Genomic DNA, 16,774 nt, shown 5'->3' on the forward strand with positions numbered 1-16,774 from the left:
AATTAATTAAAAGTCAAATGTATAGAGTTCAAACTGCTTCTGGGATTCTCATGACTTCACTGCAGCCGAGGTTTTGAACACACACTGTGTACATTTTAAACTGCACGAGCTGTCACACCATTTAGTGCCAATGAATACTGCCTGCAACACCAGGTCACAGCTCAAGATGACTACAGATGCTATAAATCGGTGTTTCTATGGCACACTGCCCTTCCCTTGTGTGAACATAATCACAAAATACAAACACTTCTAATATGTGCCCATCATCATTCCTTTATTGTGTTACAGAGTTCAGTTTGAAAAATTGTTGCTTAAGTTGCTGATATGAGTTCCATATAAAGCATAAAATGAATTCTGGTTTAGGATTAGGACAGATTTTCCAATGGCCCTAAACATACTTCTGCCATCCTGTAAAATGTTTAAAACAGAGTTCATTCCTTCAGTTTCATGAAACTGGAGGAGAAAGGTTGCTGTCTTTTAATTAGTGTTTTAAAAAATAAAAAATACAAACTTGTACTGATCGTATAAAGTTAGAGGAGGCCTTTATACAATTTCAAGATAGTCTCAAACCCTGATGTATTTGCTGCTGCATTTGCTAATTAATATACATTGAGAGTATGCATTCTTTTTTAAAAGGGCAATTAAATTAAATACTGTTATAACAAAACTCTTTAAGTCATCTCTACCATGAAATTTATACCATTTTGAATTGAAAAATAAACAATTACTTTCATCTTACATGCTGAGACCATACTCAGGAGTTATCCTCGACTGTTTCTTTTGCCAGAGGTCTTAATGACTTTTTTCTCCTCTATACTTCTTGAAGGCTTCTCCCATGTATCACACCATTGCCATTACCATTGCTCAATATATAGCCACTAAGTTCCTGGGCTTTTGCAGGAACATGTCCATCAGACTAATTTTCTTAAAAGCAAAATGTTACTTTTCGACTCCCTCTTTTAAGAGCTCCTTATCATTCGCAGGATCTACATCAAACCAATCCTGGTGATAACATTCATCTTATCTCCTTTGGCACATTAAAAAAACACCTTACTTTTTCAAACAGAATGTATTATCCATCATTCTGCCTCAAGATTCTCTGCCTATTATATGATTCTTTAAGCATTTCATAATCAAAGCTTACCATGGAAAGAATTATGAAACTTAACAATGACTAGTATATGGAGGGAAGAAAAGAGCACTAAGTTAGTGATATGCTGAAGATCACTCATCATGTACTTAATAGAGCTAGAACAAGAACCCAGATCCATAGTTCTCTATCATTATTGTATTCACACATATAGCAGAGAGAGAGTATAATTCTAAAATGTAATGTGTAATGAAACTAATAAGAGCTATTTACAGACTATCTATTCACACAGGTATACACTCAATAAGTCTAACAATTTGCTACCAAATCATTAGTCTATGTGGGAGTTAAAAACTTCAAAAAACTTCAAAAAACTTAGTGTGGCTTTGGTTATGTTATCTCAAGTCTACCCAGGCACTATTAGTTTAACACAATTAAGAATTTCCTTTTAGAAATATCTTACAGTTTTGTTCACTACTCTGAACCAAGAACCAGAGCCATCATTAGGAATAGAGAATTCTAAAATATGTAGATTTAAAAAATTACTACTTATTATTTATTTATTATTATTAATTATTTTAAAATTACTATTAAAATTCTAACTTCAAATATGGATGTACATACGTACACATATATATATATAAATCAAGAGAAAATATATACATATATGTGTATATATATAATCAAAAGGGAAAAGAAAGTTGAGGGCACAATCCTGCACATTCAAATTCAAAATTTATAGAATTTTCCTAAAATGGATTTGCTTAAAAAGGTCTCTTACAGATTATTACAAAACAGCATTTTATTGATTGCCTTACATCTCTTCACATGTACACCGTATATAACTCAATGCTGTATTCTGTTCCATTCTCTGCTCATTTTAGAAACCCATTTAAAGAACCTGGTAAAAATTCAGCATGGAACCAATCAACTTAAAAAGCATTCACATGAGGCCTGATTCAGCCTTTTTTTTCAGTTTGATGGGGTTATAATGAGCAATGATCCCATAAAAAACTTGTTTTCATCTCAAATTTTCTCAAGTAAATGTGTAGAATTGTGTGCTGAGAGTTCATTATGTTACTGGCTCTATAAGACACTATAAAGTTTATTCAAGGAGAAAAATTTAAGAAATTAATGTTCTAATACACATAGATAAAATATTGCTTAATCACTTAACTCCAAATTAATTTCAAATAGCCTAGAATTTTGTTCTATTAAGTGTTATCTGTCATGGGAATTCTCTAATACCAGAAACCGTTTTTGATATTTCTAGACTCTTCTTAGAAGTGTGAAGGTGTGAAGAGGTGGTAGACAGTAGGCCTGGGTAGACGGCTATGCAAGTATGAGAGCCTGAGAGTTCAATTGCCAATATCCATGTAAAATGCCAGGTCTGACGCTGCAAACTTGTGATCCTAGCATTGCAGAAGTAGAGACAAGATCCCTGAGACTCCCTTGGCCAGACTGCCTAGCCTACTTGACAAACTCTATGTTGCAGTGAGAGACAAGATTAACAGTAAGAAACAAGACTAACAGCTTCCTAAAGAACAGCGTCTAAGAATTTGACTAATAATAATCTCTGAAAATTCTGTACAATGTATTTGACCATATTCAACTCCCTCCCCTCACTCCTGTCAAATGCATACATTCCTACACCCTACATACCCAAATTCGTATCTTTTTTTTTTAACCCAACAAGTCCAATTTGTGTTGCTCACATACTCTCGGCTGTGGGGCCTCCACTGACTGGAATGTGGCTGTCACATCCTAAAAGAAAACTGACTATGGCCAGGCAGTGGTGGCAGCGCACACCTTTAATTCCAGCACTCAGGAGGCAGAAGCAGTGGAGCTCTTTGAGCTTGGGGCCAGACTGGTCTACAAAGTGATGGGGAATCTCAGCCAATCACATTCTGCTTAAGGTGTGTCCCCCTGGGGCCACACAAAACAAATAAAAGATGGAAGTGCCTTGCCACTTCCTCTTTTTGCCCCTGCATTCTCTGATGGACCTGGACTCTGGTGTAAGTTTTCCTTCCTTCTTTTTATTAAAGCTGTATCTTTTATAGTAAGCTAGTCTGGTTAATTTTTAACTGCCGATTGACCTCGCCCTTTCATACAAAGCAAGATCCAGGACACAGGACAACCAAAACTGTTACACAGAGAAACCCTACCTCGAAAAACCAAAGTCAGGTAGGAAGGAAGGAAAAAAGAAAACTAAATTTCCTCATCCTCATTCCAGCAACTATCAATTACCAATAACTCTTCTGCTAGAGGTGGAACTTCATGTCTACAGCCTACCTACCTACCCCACATCCTTCATAGTGACTCTGTATGGCTTGAGTCTGTGCAGGTCTCATACAATCTGTCACAGCCACTGTTCACATATACAACTGCCCCACTGTATGCAAAAAACAGTTTCAATGTAATCACTCACGACCCTGGCTCTTACACTCTTTCCTCCCCTTCCTCCACAACCCGAGCCTTGAGAGGCAAGTGTGTGATATAGATGTCCCATTTAGGACAAAGCATTCTGAATGCTTTAAATAAGAGACCTTGGCCACTTATGGATCTCTTTATTAATCACTGTTCACTGCAAAAAGAAGCATCTCTTGATGATGGCTGAGAGATACACTAGTCTAAGTGTACAACTCATTAAGATTTGTTTTAATACTATACCCATTTAGCAGAATAGTAGTAGTTAGTTGGTTTTCCCCTAAAGCCCTACAGGTTCTTGAACCCATAATGATATCAGATATCAGTTTCATCTTGTGGAGCAGGCTTTAAGTCCAATCAGAAAGCATCTGGTTACTCCCATGCATTGGTGGGCATGTCTTGACAGGCTGGTTGTTACTATAGCTCCCAGGAGTCACAGCGGGGTAAAGCTGAAGGCTATTTCTCTCCTCTAATAGCATGTGCACCACCTTCCAACACTGTGAAGGCTAGCCAGTGGGATGAAGCTCCCAGGTGAGTACCAGCTTGATCTCTCAATGTTCTAAGTGGTAACTTCAGGGTCTTACCATCAAATTCTGGAGAAGCACATCAAAAATAACCTATAATGTTTAGAAGTCTACAGGGTAACATTTAGTCACTGCTGGTAGGAGTACAAACTAGTATGGCTAACATGGAAATCAGTGTTGGTTTCTCAAAAAACTAGATACAGATCTACTATATGACACAACTATACCATTCCTGCATATAAACGAAAGGATTCTATATCCTACCAAAGAGATACTTGCTCATCTACTTGCATTGTTGTTCTATTCACAATAGCCAGGAAACAGGAGTGACCTAGATGGCGATCAGTTGATGAATGGGTAACAAAAATATGGTACACAATGGACTATTATTCAGCTGTTAAGAAAAATGAAGTTATGAAATTCACAAGTAAATGGAAGAAGCTACAAACAACCATTCTGAGTGAGGTAACCTTGACTCAGAACAACAAACATCATATGCTTTTATTCACTTCGGGCTGTTAACTTTGAATCTTCACCTGTTACGTGTATTTCATAAAGGTCATGAATCAGTAAGGGGCCACAGTGTGGGGAGGGAACTTTTAAAAGAAGCGAGACAGAACACAGTAGAATAAAGGAACAAAGGAGAATGAATGAACAGAAAGGGTTAAATTGGGGTATGGGTTGCAGGGTAAAAAGGGATACCTCAAGTCTGTACAAGCTTCCTAAAATGCATATATACACACATATAAAAAGAGTGTAAGTGGATTTACTCCATAATGGGCTGACAATGCCCCTACTAGATAACATGGGCTAGCACAAATAAAAAAGCCCAGTGCTAGGCCTGGTGGTGGTGGCACACGTCTTTAAACCCAGCACTTGGGAGGCAGAGGCAGGCGGATCTCTGTGAATTCTAGGTCAGCCTGGTCTACAAGAGCTAGTTCCAGGACAGGCTCCAAAGCTATAGAGATAGCATGTCTCAAAAAACGAAACAAACAAACAAACAAAAAAGGACATCCACAGTTTTCCTTTTGTCTCCATACACATAGGCACAAATATAAACACAAAGACACCCCAATACAACACAAAAATCTGAAAAGTCTATGGGTAATATTTATAACAAAATTAATCTGACTGCTTATCCCCATAAAATTCAAACTCAATCCAAAAGGGACAAACCACTAACAACCACTAGATCTGCCTGACACCTACAACTAATAGATGTTAAAAAACAAAATAGGAAAAAATATAAACTGGAAATAAAAAATATTTAGAGAAAAGCACTTAGAGAAAGGATTTTTACACTATCCAGTAACAAGTGCAAAGGGGTCCTTAAGTTTAGATTAGATTAAAAGAAAGAGTCCAGACACACACACACACACACACACACACACACACACACACACACACACACAAATAAATAAATAAAAATAAATCTTTGCTCTTCTAGGACAGGGCTCCACAACAGGAGAAGATATTTCTAGGAATTGGCTCAAAATTCTGCAAGGCAGGAGTAACAGAGATATAGGGGGAAATATAAAAGTGAGATAGGCAGAACAAGAAAGTCACAGAAAGCAAGTAACCTTGCTTTTAAATATGACATGAAGATCACTAAGGAAAGAGGTGTGTAAAATAAACGAACAAGGCTACCTTAAAAGGAAAGTTAAAAGTTGTCAGTCATGGTGGCTCATGCCCGTCGTATCAAAATGCCTTGCCATCTGTATTAGTTCCTTGTCTCCTTGTTGTGACAAAATGATGGGCAAAAACAACTTAAGGAAAGTTCTAGGGGATATATTCAGGGACAGTACGGCAGCAAGAGCAGGAGGCAGTATGTCACCCTACATCCAGTCAAGAGTCAAGAAACTATAGACTTGAAGGTGTGCTCAGTTCACTTTCTCCTTTCTATTCAGAAAGAGACCCCAGTCCATGGAATGGTGTAACCCATTTAGGGTGGGTCTTTCAACTTCAATTAACCTAATCTAGATAATCCCTCAAAGAAATGCCTAGTTTTGCTACCATGGTAATTCTAAATCCTAGTAAAGCTGACAATCAAGATTAACCATTATAAATGAAATTACTAATTTTGGCTAGTACTCTCAAAGAGAAATTCATTAATATTTAATAATACAGAATAATTGACCCTTGGCAGTAAATTTAGAAACCAACTCATCACAACCTATCACAAAGATGCTAAATTGCTTAACATATTTCATGGTAATAATGCTGAGGGTTTTATATAATGAATAAATGAACCAGATACTACTACTAATAATTTATTTGCATTTATGGCTTGTTTAAAATGTGTCAGATACTATACTAGCTCATGTTTCACCCATTCTCACTCATTTGATTCTCCCTACAAAGCAGACAATATTACTCTTATTATACAAATAAAACATTGATGCCTCCTGAAATCAAATAGCCTGGGAAATCACACAAGTCTAACTTTGGCAGTCTGTCTTAATGATTTTGTTCTCCTGCCTTGCTGGAATCAACTTGCCTTGAAATATTCTAAGCCAAAACATAGACTAAACAAAACACAGCCTGAAAAACTCAGCATTATCAACGACGACTCAGCATTATCAACTTGTTTTAATTGGGCCATCTCAGAACGTACTTTTTTCACATGACGTACAAGCACCTGCAGAGCCCACCACAAAGTGCTAGGTGGCCACCCGTTTATGTGACTATGTTCTAAAGTAAAACAACTGCTTGTCGCTGGGTTCCCAGAACACCCTAGCCTTACTTCTCATCCAGGCACAGTGGGAAGAGCTCTGCGGACTACGGGCCAGACAGAGTATTCACTGGTGACAAACAATTAGAAAGTTTTACATCCCATAATGATTCTCACTTCAAGAAGTTGACAGGTAACAACTGTTAATAAATATGTTCAAATATGTTTCAAATATTGTACATAATTTGTTTTTAAAATTCCTAATTTCTTAAAACATCAGTATGCTGCCAAGTACCTATTATCTATTTCACAAAAAAAAAAAAAGGTAACTATAGTTCTGATGGGAAAGTTACGCTCTAAAATGTATAGCTACCTGTCTCAGATAATCTGTTATTCAAATTCTCTCAGTGGTCTTAGTAAAGTATTTCCAAAGAACTAGAGCGTCTAATGAGTCTTCTCCTTGGTTTAAAATGAGCCATTAAAAAGTACACATCCTCTGTCTTCAACTTTTATCCTCTGTGTTTACAAATGCAATTTAAATATTTTAATCTACTCATCATTCTTTCTTGAGAAAGAGCATGTCATTTAGTTACCACATCTGCTACAGAGATGGTAGTAAGAACACTGTCTCATATGAAGTATTCAAAAGTTCTCCTTCTCTGATCTAATTTGTACAACCGGTTTCTCCTCCGAGATTTTGAAAATACTCAAAGGATAATATTTTCTTGTATGGCCTTTACCAACAGTAACCTCAGAAGCTAATTTTAAGACAGAACTAAATCAACTATACTTGACTTTATAGCCTAAAGGTCTTTAAAAATTCTGTTACCATAGCCCAAAACCAAGTAGGTGTATCTTTTCTGATTCTGAGGTATGTCTGTGTATCGCTGAAGTCCCCCAAATACCATTGTCCTCTGTATCTTTGAGCTCTGCATTTGTAGCCTTTTATCAACTAAGACTGAAAATAGGAGGGAAAACCACATCTGTACAAAACATAATATTATTGTGTGCATGCATGAGTGTCTCTCTCTCTCTCTCTCTCTCTCTCTCTCTCTCTCTCTCTCACACACACACACACACACACACACACATTTCCTTTTCTTGTCATTATTCCTTAAACAAAATAGTCTAATAGCTACTTGCAGGGTTTCTAAGTGATGCCCAATACTGTAAGTAACTAGGAATGATTTCAAGCATGTGCAAGAATATGTATGAACAGATATGTGCAAATGTTATCCCACCAACTAAAAGCACCTAAGTATCAGTGGGTTTGGCTATCTAGCAGGCATCCTGGAAATAATCTTTTGTGTTACCAAAAGATGTTTGTGTATTGATATATTCAGAATTTTTTAATGGAATTTCAAAGGGCATAATAAAAATCAGTAAAGCCAATAAAAGTAACTGTTTTTACACGTGCAGCTAACCTGAAGGATTAAAAGTAAGACTTTAAAGAGTTAGAACTGTCGCCGTGGAAAAACAGCAAACTCATGCAATTGTAAATTTATCTGTGACAAAGCTAACTACTCTCCACAAACCAAAACTGGGAACAATGCTTTCTCACTGGACTGCCATCTACTACTAGCCTCCCTCTGTACCCCAGGGACACTTCTAGACAGAAGAGACAGTCTTCAGGTCAGTTTTCAGGCAAGAGGAGGGTTTTCCCTTTATCTTTACCCAGACTCCCTCTACTGGCAGGAATATTAAACTAATAGAGGCAAATTTCACCATCTCAATTAAAACATTTTTAAATACTGTGAAATCAACATTTTAGAACAAAAAAAAAGAAAAATAGATTTGAAACTGACTACCACAGACTCAACAGGAATTTAACATCAGTGAATTAATAAATGAAATAATTCAAATTTTAATATGGCATATGCCATTCAACATGTACTTTGATATTAATCCTTAGACACATGAAAGATTAAGTATTTAAAGTTATTTAAAATACATTTTTAATAATTTCTTTTTAAGTAATGTTTACCTGTATCTGTTCTGGTGTCCATTGGTCTAAATTGACTGACTTGACCCTGGATATATGAACCCCAAGATTTCTATGAATTCCAGCACATCTGATGCAAATAAACACACCAATATTCCAGGAAGCCCATCGGGGACCTAATTAAGGAAAGAAACAAGGAAAGGCAAGTATTAGAAACTAAAACATCCTGACTGTACACTAGTTGCATTCTAGTTCATAAATAGTTGTTAATAACTTATAGAAATCACATGCTCAAATTTCTTCAAATGACACTGGCAACAGTTTCACAGAATGCCATGCCAGACCTGCACTATAAGGTTACAAACCAGATCAGTGAATAGAAGCACTTGTTATCCATGCATGACGACCTGAGTTCAAATCCCCAGCATTCACGTAAAATTCCAAGCAAGGCAGTGTATGCCTATAACCTCAGCATTGGAAGACAGAACCAGAAGATCCATGGACAGCCAGCACCCTCGCCAAAACTGTGCACTTCAGATTCAGTGAGAAACCCTATCAAGACAACATGGTAGACAGGGACCCATAGGGAAAATACCAGACAATATTCTACTCTGGCCTCCACAGAAGCATAGAAGCACAGAAGCATAGGCCTCCACAAGAGCATGCCCACCCATATTTTATTGTATATATCACACGCACAGAGAAAAGAAATTTAGTCATTTGATTGGTTTGCTTTCCTGGCAATGTTTCCCTAACTTCAAGAATTTAAAACTAATTAATTCAAACAGTTTTCACTATGCATATTTGAACAGCAGTGATATATATATATATATACATACATATATATATATATCTCAATGAAAAATTCTTTACTAACTAAGATAATAATTAAAATGTTAACAATAAATCAAATAAAGGTTTTGTTTTTTTGTTAGACAGGGTCTCATTTAACAGTCCATAACTGGCCTCAAACTTGTGACTGTCTTGTAGCATCTTGAATAGCTGAGATTCCAAGGGCAGAACACTCATTTTTCAAAAAATGTAAATGTTTCTGTGAATGGTATGCAGGCCTATAATCCCAAAACTTTGGAGGCTCAGGCAGGAGGGTCACGAGTCAGGGTCAATCTATGGTAAATAGCATGAGTATATCTAAATAAAATGTAAATATCAGTAAGAAAGGATAAACAGGAAAAACAATGAGCAGATAAAAATGAGTGGGTACTTGAAAGAAAAAATGATTATCCAAGAAACATGAAAATAAGCATACTCTCAAAATGTTCTTTAAACTACAAGGGTCTCAATTGTGCTCTAACACAGTGGGGAAAAGTGCTTACAGTAAGGAAAACAAGACTACCTCAAAAATCCCTGGTCCCAATGAGGAATCTCAAAAGTATCAGATTTTAAAATATTTTAAAAGGAATACAGAGTATTAAGCAACTTGTGAAGTTGAAAATGTGCAAATATAACTCAGAGTAACTGAAAGCTTCTACCTCTGAGGTAGAATCTGGTACTGAAAAAACAGGGTGTGATCAGAGAAAAATATCAGGGAATGATATGCAGGCCTGGAGGGCACTAGCTATTCTGTGCTTCTGAAGGTGGTAAGAAGACAAGTGTTTATTTCACTAACACTTAATGCACATATTAAAAACTGACGTTCTAGAAATGGCATTTATTTCAGTCATGGCCAAGAAATCCTGGAGAATACTGCAGAGACACTAACATGAATATAAAAACACAAGCCCTGACGCTATACTTTTAATGTCTTCTTTCCATTCATAATTTTGAGTTTTCTCGGGATTATTTTCACATATTGCTTGTAGAATTTGTCAGTGAAAAAAATTAAGTTTTTAGAAAGCTTCTGAAAAACATTTCAGGATTTCTAAAAGTTGTCTGATAACGACAAAATAGCTATATAAGAGCCATAAGTAAGTATGAAACTTTGAAAAAACTGCAAGCAACTGTATACTTTCATCTATAGGTGAAGGTTATTCTACAATGAAGTCAGTCATTACAAAATAGTAAAAATTAAACACACACCCACAGATTCCTCCTCCCCACAGAAAGCATACACACACACACACACACACACACACACACACACACACACACTCACACACACACTCCTCTACCTCTGAACATCGCATCTCAGGTTTAAGAACTGGCATCTATAAACTGATACACATTTTGGACTTCCACTAATCCAGATACAGTTGCCTCCTTTGGCTATCCCTAACTATTTCTCACAAAAATTTGTTACATAACAATACGTTATAGTTTGAAACTTACACAGAAATCTGAAATAGGTAAATGCAGACAAGTAAGTAGTTTAATTAATTTATCAGTAACGTCTCAACCAAGAAAGGTGAAAGAAACATCTGGTATCTCAGTTTACCGTATGTTTTACCTAGGATTCTGTGCCAACACTGGCTTTAACTCTGAAGTTCCTGGACCAACACCAAGAACTCTGTCTTCCTGGTGAGTTCCCAAGATGCCCATGATGTCATTCAATGACCACATTTTTGAAATGCAAAATTCTAGATTATTCTTAAGTCTTCAACTCAAACATTCAGCACACAATAACCACAAATAAAACTCACCAAGCCACAAGAAATGTGTTCTAAGACACAAACACAAAGGCTTCTACTGACTACTACATACACATTTCTTATACACATTTGTTAATTTAGGGAGATCAGGAAGACCCAACCTTCCAACAGGGTATTTGGCAAGGGGTTAAGCATTATTAGCTAAAGTTCACTGAAGAATGTTGATTTCGTGTTAAATCTGTATGGTAAGCAGCCCTTGATGTTTTTCCTACTTAAATGACTGAAGTTACTTAGGCATGAATTGTTGGGCTGGTTGACTCAAATCTGTCAATCCTTCCCTGTCTCTTTGGAAGCTGTGGGGAACAAAACCAAGTAACTATACCAGGTAGGGCAAAGATGTGAACCAGAAATGAGCCAATTCTGCTGTCTCTGTGGTTCCTAAGTACAGTAGGATTCTGCATGATACTTCTACCACGCTTAAAGGTATACTCCATTGGCAGCACCCATATCTTCAGCCATGCCATTCTGCAAAATAAGTGGGAGCTTTCAATCAAGCAGCCATTTCCTTGGAGATTTCTGGAGCTGTACAGAGAAATGTTATGGCTGCTCAGGGACCATTTCCTCAATACAGCTACCAATACAAGGAGGCTTCACACAGCAGAACACTCCAAGAGATGTCCTTCCAAGTACTGACAACACAACTGTGATGGATGCCATTCAAGCCACAAGAAACTGTTTTAGTCAAAGCCACTCCACATACTTGTCAAGTCATGGAATCAACTTACATACCAATAGTAATTTGATTTAAGGTCCACTCCATGAGATGGAACCCATACCCAATACAGATTGGGTTATGAAAAACCTGAGACCAGGGACCTAAGAAAAAATTAAAAACAAAATAACCCCTACTGGCATTCTACAATACTCTTAGATCAGTGCCTTGTTCATCCATCATCAGAGAAATTTCCTCATGCAAAAAAGGGGAATAAATACAGAGACCTACAGCCAAACAATATGCAGAGAGTGAGAGACGTCAGAATACTAAAAAGGGGTGTCTCCATAAAATTCCGCCCCCTCAGAGCTCAGGGGAACCCTGTAGAGAGGAGCATAAGAGTCAGAGGGGATAAAGGATACCAAAGAAACAAGAATTCTAAACACAGCAGGACCAATACAATATAAACTCACAGAGTCTGAGGCAGTATGCACAGAGCCTGCCTGCATGGGTCTACATCAGATTATAGTGATATATTAGTGTTTTAATAAATAAAGCTTGCCTGAAGATAAGAGGGATACCAGCCATACCAGTCAGCCACACAGGCCAGGGAATGGTGGCACATACTTTTAATCCCAAGGTTCAGGAGACAGAAGCAGTCAGATCGCTGGGCTATGCAAGATTGAAACTGTCTAAAAGAGAGACAGAGCTCACGCAAAAGTAATCCCAGCACTTGGGATCCCGCACCTTTAATTCCAGCACTAGGGAGGCGGAGACAGGAGTAATATTGCTGGGCGGAGAGAGGAATATAAAAGGGAAGAGACAGGAACTTGGTGTGGTGTGGAATTTGAGAATTCATGGAGACAAGATCTCGTCCCTTCGGTCTGAAGACTTGGTATAGGTAAAAGGGCTCTCTAGTGGTTGACTGTTTTGGTGAAAGAGCAGAACAAACTCCATTTTGAGAATGAATTCCATTTTAGACAGGGCCTAACTGAGGAGTGAATGCAGCCCAGCAAAGTCATAAACATTTCCAAGAAACTGTGTTTGCCCTGGTCAAAATGACCCAATAGGGTATCCAAACAACATCTGCTTGCTTCAAACATCCTTGTAGCTATCCAATTAATCAATGTTTTAAAATTCTTGTCTGCTGATAGCCACTGTTTTGAAATCTCCCATAACCCAACCAACAAATTCAAGGTTGTATACCTTTACCCAATCATAACCCAAGGCTTATGCTACCCTGCTTGCAGTTTTTCCCTTTAAAAACCCCTTACTCTGAGGGCTCGTGGCTGTTTTCCCCCACCTGCTGTGTTGGTGTGTTGGATTATGGTCCAAGTTAGCTTGTAATCAATAAACCCCAGTGTGCTTGCATCGGATCCTAGCTCTGTGGAGGTCTTGTTTTGGGGTTCCATGTGATGCGGGTACAACACAGGTTGAATCCCCATATCTATCTCTGGGTTTTTATTAATCGTGATACACCAGATGGGGTCCTAGAGCCAAAAGAAGTGGCCTATATTGCACTCTGTAGCATCCCATTGTATGTAAGTATCACTGTTTCCTTTTTCCTTCTTTGAACATTTATTTTTCTCACAGGAATACAGAAGGATTCTAGTCACTTGTAAGGATTAGGCCTGTCACAGTTTGGGGTGGGAGGAAGAAGTGACTGACAAAGAACAGTTCAGCCAAGGAAAATGGGTTTCTGAAAAGCTTTACTATAATTTAAAGTTATTAGTTTTTGCATGTCATAAAATTAAAAATACCCCATGCTCAATTTCCACTTAACTTCAACACTAGCAATGGTGACTGAAACTTTTAAAAGAGAGGAGAGCATGGACACTGGGAAGGCCAGAATGTTAGCCATTTTCTTGTAACAAGAAAAGGGAGATGTGTGCTTCTGAGACGGTCAGTAGGTGCTTGTTTGAACAAATCCAAACTTTGGTGAACTTGATAGCCTCATTTCTTGAGTGCAGCTGTTATGGGATAAATATCTTTGTTTTGTTACTCAACTGCTCATCAGTGGTGATGTCCACCACTGCTCATCTTCTCACAGCACGATAAATTCTTAGCCAAATCCATCCTCCTTCCCATTAGTCTATGGTTTTACCCGCCCCTTTTGCTAAAGATAGATTCTTTTCTCATACACTCTATCCTGATTACAGTTTCCCTCTACTCCTTCCAGTGCCTCACCACCTCCCCTCCAATTGGATTCACTCCTTTTCAGTCTTTCACTAGAAAAGAACGGCTGCTAGGAGATATCAATCAAACATAACAAACTAAAATATAATAAAACAATTGGACAAGGCAAACCAAGAAGGAAAAGAGCCCCAGGAGAAGTCACAAGTATTAGAGATCAACTCATTCACACATTCAGGAGTTCATAAAAATACTAAAATGAAACCTATAATATATACACAGAGGACCTAGTGCTCATATAAGCCCTGTAGTGGAGAAAATAATTTTGATAATTAATGTTTCTCTGTATAATAACTGATACTTTTAAAAAGGTTCATATAAAGCAAAGCAGAAACTATTGGATAAAAGAACATTCTGAACTAACTGTAGAGTCTAACTACTCTTTTACCAAGTTCATAAATAACAGAGGGTTGACTAATGCCTTTTAATGGCTCTGATATAACATATAATAACAATGATGAATCAAAAAAATAGCAAAACAACTATAGAATAAATTGGCTTTCTTTTTATTTTTAGCAGAAGAAATACAAAGATGAAGACGAATTTTGTACCATATTAAGAATAGCAAGCTATAATTATGTAAACAGATGTTTTCAAAAGTATAAAAGTGAATGAGATGATACACAGCAGTTTTAATAACATAGTACAGTATATAACCAAATGTTTGCATATGGCTTGAATAATATGTGCTATCAGTGTTTAGCAAAGTAAAATAAAACATAAATGAAGAACATGTCTTGAGAAATTTCCTCTACACACTTGTTTAGTCTTCAGAGAGTAGAAGATCAATGCACATAATGTGTATTATTTGGTCAGCAATGTCAATCTTTCACTAGAACATAGGAGTAGTAGCAACATCAATATCAATAATTCTGTCATTTTTTCCAAGTTATCTAAGAAATACATGAGGACAGATGTTACAAATAAATCTGAATATAACTATTATCTTCAGGGAACTTGGGAGACATGCAAATTTCAGTAAAAATAAAACATTTCCATGTCTGTTATTACTAAAACAACACACTGAATTCCATTTCTAGCCAAATATGTAAACACAATGACTAAAATAAGTTATAAGACAAATACAATACATAAAGCAGCATTCCTAAAGAGATAAGTTATCAAGAAATGGCAAATAAAACTAGGTAAGTAACCTACAATTGATGGAGGAGAGTTATCTGTCTATGCGTTACTTTCATTGGTTAATAAATAGACTGCCTTGGCCTTTTTGATAGGCCAGCCTTTAGGTGGGTGGAATAGACAGAACAGAATTGTGGTACATAAATTTAATTTATTTCTAGGAAACTATCTAGTTTATATCACAAAGACAAACTCAAGCCAAGCCAGGATACATAACAAGACCTTGTCACAAAAGTAAAATATGTGTGTGTGTGTGTGTGTGTGTGTGTGTGTGTACAGTAGTAGGAGGGTGGGAGGGAGGAAAGGAGAGTGGGAAGGAGGGAGAGAGGGTGGGAGGGAAAAGGGAAGAAAAAAGAAAAGAAAAAGAAAGGAAAAATAACTGAAAAGTTAGATCAGCTTGGGTTTGCTTCATTTTGGTTTTTATGAATCTAAACATGCAGTTTCCATAAAAGTCAGCAAACTGCACTGTTGGCCATTTACTTCAGAAATGAAACTTCAGTTTGCATTCTTTTGCTATGATAAAACACCATAGCCAAAAGCAACCTAGAGAAGGAAGGATTGCAGCTTATAAGGATTAAAGCCAAGAAAAGCCAGGGCAAGAGCCTAAGGCAGAAGCCTGAAGCAGAAACCATGGAGGAGCACTGCTTTCTGCCTTGTTCTTCAGGGCCTGCTCAGCTACTTTTATTAGTCCAGGCCCACACCTCTCACAGTGGACAGAGTAGTCCTAACAAACAAGAGAATGCCCCACAGATATCCACAGTCCCATCTGACAGAAGCAGTTCCTCAACTAGGATTCCTTTTTCCCACGTGTGGCTAGGCTTGTGTCAAGTTGAAAAAAACTAAGCAGCATAATGTGTCTGTCTGTATTTGTGTGTGGATATGTACACATGAGTGCAAGGGCACTCAGAGGCCAGAGGCATGGATCTCCCTGAAGTTGGACTTACCCAACCTCGGTGCTGAGAACTGAACTCAGGTCCTATAAAAGTGCAGGGCATGCTCTTACCAAGTGAGCAATCTCTCTAGATCCTATACAACATTTTTTAAATGATAAAAAAAATGTTAAGTGGAATAGAAACTCAAGTCTGCCAAAGTTAGGCATGTGAAAACAAAAAATGATAGTGTGTATATTTATGAGAGGGCAACTAAGAGGTCTTTATGATGACATAACTCTTCCATATCTTGATTTGAGGTGCACAATTTTTAATCTACATATGTGGAAATATGTATACAGCTAAACAGATACATATTTATTTACATACACACACACTTAAGTAAAAGTAGTAGTAAGTAAAACCAGTCACTGGTGAATTATATCCATGTCCATATCCTGGCTAGGAAGCTACAGTTGTATAACCATCAGAAACTGGTTCAACTGTCTGAATTTTCCAACCAGTGAAATACAGACTACGCCATCACTCACACTGTCATAAAGTTAGATTCTCTATGGAGTGACTCATACTGCCTTCTACGCCAAACCCACCAAAATGGAAAAGTAGCTTTTACCTCAGCTATGGTCGTTAATTACTTTC

At 37.3% G+C, this 16,774-nt stretch overlaps 1 protein-coding gene across 5 annotated transcripts in view; it reads right to left on the minus strand.

Moving 5' to 3' along the window:
• Smap1 (small ArfGAP 1) overlaps positions 1-16,774 on the minus strand; it is an 80,990-nt gene that overhangs the window by 42,548 nt on the left and 21,668 nt on the right. For all 5 annotated transcript variants that reach the window (XM_085679466.2, XM_085679464.2, XM_085679468.2 and 2 more), the window contains exon 2: positions 8,697-8,830. In XM_085679466.2, the coding sequence (XP_085535592.1) occupies positions 8,697-8,830 (134 nt within the window). The remainder of the gene's footprint in view (positions 1-8,696; positions 8,831-16,774) is intronic.

Source organism: Myodes glareolus, chromosome 18 (assembly GCF_982192425.1).
Source record: "Myodes glareolus chromosome 18, mMyoGla1.1, whole genome shotgun sequence".
Lineage (NCBI taxonomy): Eukaryota > Metazoa > Chordata > Mammalia > Rodentia > Cricetidae > Myodes > Myodes glareolus.